The sequence below is a fragment of the Coregonus clupeaformis genome, chromosome 35 (assembly GCF_020615455.1).
Source record: "Coregonus clupeaformis isolate EN_2021a chromosome 35, ASM2061545v1, whole genome shotgun sequence".
In the NCBI taxonomy this organism is placed as follows: Eukaryota; Metazoa; Chordata; class Actinopteri; order Salmoniformes; family Salmonidae; genus Coregonus; species Coregonus clupeaformis.
Genome location: NC_059226.1, coordinates 33533752 through 33542163, shown reverse-complemented (window position 1 = coordinate 33542163; position 8412 = coordinate 33533752). Strand labels below are relative to the sequence as shown.

The 8412-nt window shown below is 39.8% G+C and overlaps 1 protein-coding gene across 1 annotated transcript; it reads left to right on the top strand.

Annotated features, from left to right (window-relative positions):
• LOC121550876 (toll-like receptor 13) lies at window positions 1-2491 on the top strand. Its single transcript, XM_045210686.1, has one exon. It carries the CDS (start codon window positions 85-87, stop codon window positions 2467-2469), a length of 2385 nt encoding a protein of 794 aa, XP_045066621.1. The 5' UTR covers window positions 1-84; the 3' UTR covers window positions 2470-2491.
• The last annotated feature ends 5921 nt before the right edge of the window (window positions 2492-8412 follow it).

Below are 8412 nucleotides of genomic sequence, written 5' to 3'. Positions count from 1 at the left end.
GTGTTGCGATTGTCATATTGGGCCTCATACATTCAGAGATCTAGTTAAGTTAAGTCATTTGTATAGGGTTACAGGTTAAGAGCAATGGCCCCAGATGTTTTCCATGGCATCCCTCAGTTAGAAATATTCAGCATTAGTGAACCCTGTGAAGAGGATTTGTCAGAGATACTATGCAGAATAATGAATATAAAGTCACTTATAGAGATAATTGTAAACGCACCAGTGATAAAATCGTTAAACCAATCAAACTGCTCCAACAACAACCAAAGCGTGACATCTGTTTTTAACAATCTAACAAGAGCTGACTTATCATTTGGTGAAATAACACATATAGAGGAAGGTGCAATGGCTTGGCTCCAGAACCTGACAATTTTAAATGCGGCTTTCAGCCAGGAAGTCCTACTGCGCCTTCCCCTTTCTGGGATTAAGCAAATCCAGTTCTTCAGTTGCTCTGGTAGCAATGACATTGATATTGAAAGTATCTGTAATGTCGTGTTTTTGCTTTCAATCCAGCAAATATATTTATACAATGCCAATACAAGCAGCCTCTCTATGTCCAGTGTTGAATTGTGCATTGGGCTAGAATATATGTATTTATTTGAACCTGTAGCCATCTATCCTACTCCCCATTTGAAATGGAATTTCATTTCCAGTCTCAAAAACCTTAATCAATTAACAATAGATGGCCTGACAGATAACATACTTGATATTTGCTCCTGCCAAAAACAACCAATCACATGGTTAACAAAACTCACTTTAGAGTTGAACAATCCACAAATACTTTTTGAAAAACAATTTAGCTGTCTTGTTAAACTGCAGTACCTGGATTTAACACATAATTTTATTTCAAAAATTGAAGACTTTGCTTTCCTGGGATTGACAAATCTGGAGTCCTTAAACATTACAAGAAACAACATAACACAGATCCATGCAAACAAATTTTTTGGTTTAAGTAGTTTGACACGTTTAGACCTCAGGAACAATCCACTTATTCACAACATTGAGGCAATGTCTTTCACACACCTCACGTCTCTAAAACAAGTGTTTCTCGGGCAAGTGCACAATCCACTAACAGAACCTGTGATCAAGCTGAATCTGACACTTATATTTGGTGGCATTCTGAGTCAGCTGACGCATCTGTACATTAGTTCAGCTATGAGGCCAATGCAGTTGACTATCGGCAGTAACATCACATCTAAACAGAACCTGAGTCTCCAGCTCAAAGGCCAGACGGTTTCATTTGAAGACTGTGACAGACCTTTCTTTCAGTCCGTAACCCATCTTAATACTGATGCTGAAGAATTCCTTTGTGGATCTGAATTCATGGGAAAGTACTTCACGTCTGTGGAGACATTTGACTACAGATCTAAGCTTTCAGCTAAAAGTGTTGATTTAACATCAATTAATCAGCTGATTCACCTGAGGAAACTGGCTCTAAGACGGGTGGATCTTTTAATACAGCGTTCTGCCAACATCATTTTTCACAACCTGACCAAACTGGAGGTTCTGGAACTTTATAACTGCAGGATTTATTCTTTGGAGGGGAGTTTAACTAAAGACTTAAAATCTTTGAAAACATTGTATTTGCATATCGAGAACATTTATAATGTATTCTACAGCTTTACTGAACCTCTCTCTAGCCTTAAGTATTTGATACGTTTGAAGTTTCAGATGTTTTGCAGTTGTGACAATGCTTGGCTCATTACATGGGCCAAGGGGTACAGGCAAGTTGAGGTGATCATGCTTTCTCCGTATTCACATCCAGTTATGTATGCTCTGGAGGATTTGATATGCTTGTCGGACAATGGACTAGACACACCTAATTTTGTAAAGTACACAGAAGACAACTGCTCAACAGAGGTGGACTTTGTGCTCTTTGCTGCGACTGGTCTGGGAGTCCTGTTCTTCATGCTGGTGGTGTTGGTTCACAACCTGGCCGGCCCCTACCTCCTCCCCCTCTACCACATCACCCTTGGCTGGCTGTCGGAGGCCATGCGATCCAACACCAGGGGGCGCTACCACTACGATGCGTTTGTCTCCTACAGCGGGAAGGACGAACACTGGGTGGTGGAGGACCTGCTTCCCAATTTGGAGCAGAGGGGTCCTCCTTTCCTGCGCCTCTGTCTGCACAGCAGGGACTTCCAGCTGGGGAAGGACATTGTGGAGAACATCACAGACAGCCTCTACCAGAGCCGCCACACCCTCTGCCTAGTCAGCCGCCACTACTTGCGCAGTAACTGGTGCTCCCTGGAGATGAAGCTGGCCACCTCCAGGCTGCAGGTGGAGCAAAGGGACGTCATCCTCCTGGTCTTCCTGGAGAAGATCCCCCCTCGCCAGCTGTCTGCCCACCACAGGCTGGCTCGCCTGGTGAAGACCAGGACCTATCTGGACTGGCCCCAAGACCCCAATCAGCACCAGGCATTCTGGGACAGACTGTGGGCTAAACTGAAACCTCAGACTGAAGCGTGAGATCAGAGGTTGATGTAGAATCTTGTGTTCATGCAGATGTAATGTTGACACATATTTTGAGGTATTGAATTTGTCGTTTTTGAGATTTGTTAAGATAATTGTGATGAAGTCCTTTTAAATGCTCTGTCTGGAGTGGACTTTCTCTGATTCATCTGAAATTACTTAGAAATAATCCTATTTAAATTTCATAGAAAAAAAGCCAATAATTTTTTTACTTCCCCAAATTTCATCAGCTCCTGTTTGTATTTTTCAACAACTAATCACTAACACAAATCTTTGCTTGTATATTTGTTGCTAAGAGGAACTGATTTAGCTCATTTCTGTTGTATTTCAGATAACAACTACTGTATGCTCCTGTGAATGACAATACATGAATGACCAATGACCATGAACCATTTATTAACGGCAATCCGTGAATGACCAATGACCATGAAGCAGGTATTAATGACAATACATGAATTACCACGAAGCAGTTATTTTTATTTCAAAATCGATCAAAGAGTTTTATACAGAAATGTAGTTGCTAGTTGTTTAACTAAATGTGTTGCTAGTTGTTTAACTAAATGTGTTGCTAGTTGTTTAACTAAATGTGTTGCTAATTGGCAACTAAATGTGTTGCTAGTTGTTTATCTAAATGTGTTGCTAGTGTTATGTGTGCTAGTTGTTTATTAAATAACTAAATGTGTTGCTAGTTGTTTAACTAAATGTGTTGCTAGTTGTTTAACTAAATGTGTTGCTAGTTGTTTATCTAAATGTGTTGCTAGTTGTTTAACTAAATGTGTTGCTAGTTGTTTAACTAAATGTGTTGCTAGTTGTTTAACTAAATGTGTTGTTTGAATGTTGCCTGTATATGGTTTATTACACGTTTATTTTATACATTTCTTATCTCATGGGCGTGGGGAGGTGTCCCCCTTTCTGGACAATGAAGTGATTTCTGCACAATATTTGTTGGAAACTGGCTTCTGTTTCTGATTTGAAATAAAATGCTATATGTCCCTGCTCCCTGCCTTAGCATTACTCATTTTAATGTTATATTCTAGAATGCCTCCATATTCTATATTCTACATGTTCTTCGCTCTCAAATCAAATAATATTTTATTCATCACATGCGCCGAATACCACATGTGTAGACCTTACCATGAAATGCTTACTTACAAGCCCTTAACCAACAATGCAGTTCAAGAAATAGAGTTAAGAGAAAATGTACAAAATCAACTAAAGTAAAATAATAAAATCTAAAAGTAACACAATAAAATGACATAACAGTAACGAGGCTATATACAGGGGGTACCGGTACCAAGGCAATGTGCATAGATAATAAACAGCGAGTAGCAGCAGTTTAAAAACAATGGGGGGAATGTAAATTGTCTGGGTGGCCAGTTGATTAATTGTTCAGCAGTCTTATGGCTTGGGGGAAGAAGCTGTTAAGGACACTTTTGGTTATAGACTTGGCGCTCCGGTACCGCTTGCCATGCTGTAGCTGGGAGAACAGTCTATGGCTTGGGTGACTTGTGTCTTTGACAATTTTTTGGGCCTTCCTCTGACATTGTCTAGTACATAGGTCCTGGATGTCTGGAATCTTGGCCAAATTGATGTACTGGGCAGTACGCACTACCTCGCCCTTAATGTGAGCAACACAAAGGAGCTGATCGTGGACTATAGGAAAAGGAGGGCCGAACAGGCCCCCATTAACATCGACAGGGCTGAAGTGGAGCGGGTTGAGAGTTTCAAGTTCCTTGGTGTCCACATCACCAATCATGGTCCAAACACACCAAGACAGTTGTGAAGAGGGCACGACAACACCATTTCCCCCTCAGGAGACTGAAAAGATTTGGCATGGGTCCCCAGTTCCTCAAAAGGTTATACAGCTGCACCATCGAGAGCATCCTGACCAGTTGCATCACTGCCTGGTATTGCAACTGCTCTGCATCTGACCATAAGGCGCTACAGAAGGTAGAGCGTACGGTCTTCTGAGCAGGTCAATGTAGGAGTAGGTGAAAGTCCCATACAGACAGCAGACAGACCAGTCTATAATCTCACAGGGGCTCCCAGTCATTGTCTAGTTTGCTTTTGGCTCCATAGAGAGTAGGGGGCTACATACACGTGACCTTGTCACAGGGAAAGCCAGGGGGGATGGGACTGGAGCTGTCTGAGCTTCCTGGTTGGGTGGGGTTACAGAGGTGAGGAGGAGGAAGAGGAATCAAAAGACCTCTGTTGTGTTTTCAGCCACATAAACACAAAGTAGCTCTGTCATACTGTACATTCCTGTAGATTGGAACAGATAGCTTTTAGTGAGTACAGTAGAATATCTAATCAGAGTGGAACAGTTACCTTTTAGTGAGTACAGTAGAATTTCTAATCAGAGTGGAACAGTTACCTTTTAGTGAGTACAGTAGGATATCTAACCAGAGTGGAAAGGGAACATTTTTGTGAGTAGAGTAGTATATAAAACCAGAGTGGAACACATACCTTTTAGTGAGTACAGTAGCATATCTAACCAGAGTGGAACAGATACATTTTAGTGAGTACAGTAGGATATATAACCAGAGTGGAACAGATACCTTTTAGTGAGTACAGTAGGATATCTAACCAGAGTGGAACAGATAGCTTTTAGTGAGTACAGTAGGATATCTAACCAGAGTGGAACAGATAGCTTTTAGTGAGTACAGTAGGATATCTAACCAGAGTGGAACAGATAGCTTTCAGTGAGTACAGTTGGATATCTAATCAGAGTGGAACAGATACCTTTTAGTGAATAGAGAAGTATATTTAACCAGAGTGGAAAGGAAACCTTTAGTGAGTAGAATAGGATATATAACCAGAGTGGAACAGATAGCTTTCAGTGAGTACAGTAGGATATCTAATCAAAGTGGAAATTGAACATTTTTGTGAGTACAGTAGTATATAACCAGAGTGGAACAGATAGCTTTCAGTGAGTTGTAGTGTATTAGGATTATGTCTTTGTTAATGGTTTTTAAGTGGAACTGAAGGGATGTTTATTTTTGTTCAAAAGTAGCCATTTGTAGGGTGACGCCCCAGGGGAGACAGGTGATTGGACAGCAGGGGCAGCAACCCATATTTTTGCATTCTTTATAAGTATAGGCTGGAGGCAGAGGGCGTTGAACAGACAGATTATCTGTTCTCCAGCCCTGCAGGGTCTGTAAATGTATGCTGACATCTTGTGATATTAATAAAACTTATAATCAAAGTGCAGCCTAAGCGGACTCTTTGTTTGACAGCAATAATCACCAGCATCGACGCGATTCGACAAATGGGGGCTCGTCCGGGATCTGTCTGCATCGTTCTTTGTTCCATTCCTGAGTCGCGAGGTGACTCATTGGGGGGCATTGGAAGGGTGTACCGTGTAAATTACTTGGGTTTGTGCTGATGTGGTGTTATTGCGGTCGACTAAGGGTCTGTCATAATTATTCTAAAATTGTAGAGCAATTGATGGTAGTGAATAAAGGCAGATGAATAAGGCAGATATACGTATACAATTAGGGCATTGTGAATCTGATAAGACCTCGAAACGAGGCCATCATAGGATGGGCCAATAAAATCCTCTAACGCATTAGGTGTTGAAGGTCAGTCTGGGACTGGGGTTTTTCGAATATATTCTATTACCGCTCAGCGGGTGGTTGACAAAGCATTTTGTTTGATGTAACTCATAGGATATCCATGAACTCACGGCAGCATAAAGTTAGTGGTAAAGGAAAAATAATTTAGGCACAATGCAGGTTATATTGTTACGTGTTGCAAGCCACATGTTAGATACATGCTAATGCTAAATGATAATGCTAAATGCTAATATGCGCCATGCTACATGCTAACGTGTGACCTTAGAGGGCCATTGCGATGGAATAAAGCCTCTTAAATTATGTTTGTGTGTGTGTAGAATTCAGGTTCTATGCGTTGTGAGCTCTGTTAAATGTTGTTTGACTATGAGGGGAAAACGGAGTTACAGCAGGACTGTTAACTGTGTGTTTGGGTTGGGGAGAGAACTGATAATTTCCCTTCCACGATGAAATCGTATTTTTGAATGTATTGGGCCTGCGTGTGATTTTACTACACTAGGTTACGACACGTGGGAGTTTACGGCACGAGATTATGACACGTTTGATTTTACGGTACTAAACTACAACACAGGATTTTACTAAAACTACAACGAGGGGGATTTTGGGTAAATCGGTCATACTTCTGTTGGACTGTGCTGCAGGGGGAGACAGAGAAACAGACACAGACAAAGAGAAGAGATTTGAAAACGAAGGGAATATTCTAGTTGTTACGTCGGCTGTTGTTTGAAAATGAAACTATTTGTTGAGATCTATTAAATTTATAAATTAGATATATGTTGACGGATTAAAATAAATAAAATAAAATGACGGATTAAAATAAATAAAAATTTTATTGAGCTATTTAGTCCTGAGTTGATTCTTAGAGCGAATGGGAGTGGAGGAATATTGAATGGTTGAAGTGACTCAGTGACTGCATAGACTGCTAAATTCTTTTTATGTGTCTCTGTTCTTTTGTCATATGAGAGGAATGATGGGGCGAGAGGAGAGGAGAGAGAGAGAAAGAAAGAGAGGTGCTGACGTATACATCACGTGACGCGACAGAGGATCGAGTCAAAAGTTTTTTTTTTTGGTGCTGTTCTGTTTACAAAATCTTCCCCTACAGGATATTTGATGTTATGACAATTTCACAGAGGCTTGGCAAATACTTATTCATAAAAAATTTGCATTTTGGAGTTTCTGTGCATCACTTGGCTTGATTAGAGTTGTGTTGGGAATCGAGGACTGACATTATTCTGTAAAATTAAGATAATTAGGTGCTTATAGAGCAAGGGGGTTTATGGGTATTGTAGTGTTGTAGGGTTAGAAGGCTTTGTTTATGGGTATGGTAGTCTGAAGGTGACTACTTGCATTTATTTTCCGGATGGGTTGTGGTAAGATAGCCACTAATTGATAAATTGGTAAAATAGGATATGGAAATAAAAAATTGTTTTAAATATTCATAATTTTTAATTGATTTTTTAATTGATTTATTTTAAGTCAAAAAAAAAATGGAATTTTTTTTTTTTATATAGAATTTTGGATATTCATATTTTTGTTGATTGATTTAGAATTTTTTTTTTTTTTGGGGGGTTTGTTGTTTAGGTTATATTAATAATTAAAGGGGGGAAGCCATAGGCTATATAGTCTAAAATAAAATAATTCACAATAAAGGAATATAAAAGGGTTGTTACAATGGGGAAAAACGACATCAAGGCTATGAAGGTAATTACACCTGTTGATATAGTACAAAATAGTAATCCTTTAACTAAAGTATTGCTAGGTTATCCGGCAAATGAAACAAAAGTTGGCCTGACATTGAACAAACCATAGCTAGTAGAGGGAATCTTAACCCTGACGTCATCAACATAATGAAAGTGCTTCTGTCAATTCATAAAGCAGGACAAAAGAAGGGAAAAAAGGGAACTACGTAAAGAAAAGAGACAGAGAGCTGGGTGTTCTTAAGTTGTCCTTCATTCTCAAACAAAAACTGATAAAAGATTCTAGCAATAAGATAAACAAAGGTATAGAGAAAATTGTGAAACAAGGAAAGGCGACAGAAAAACTAATGGCAGAAGTTAGTACACCTTTCTCACATACGGATTCAGCAAAAAGACCCCCACCTTATGAGAAGGAAGTAGAGCTTAGGGATGTTTATCCTCAGCTTCCAGGGATCATCCAGGAGGGTGATTATTGCATCAGAGATGAAGATGAACGAATAATAGAGAGAGGACAAGCAGAAACTACCAGAAAGATGAATCCAAAACTCCAGAAGTAAGAAAAACCGAGATGTCTGGAAACTAGGAGAAGAATACATTGAGGCCAAGGAAAAAGGCCACTAGTAAGAAGATGATGGAAGATGATATTTCGAGGGCAAAACTTAGAATATAAG

Bases quoted from the DNA above. Each gene is read 5' to 3' on its own strand.
- LOC121550876 (XM_045210686.1), top strand. From the start codon at position 85: ATGGCCCCAGATGTTTTCCATGGCATCCCTCAGTTAGAAATATTCAGC.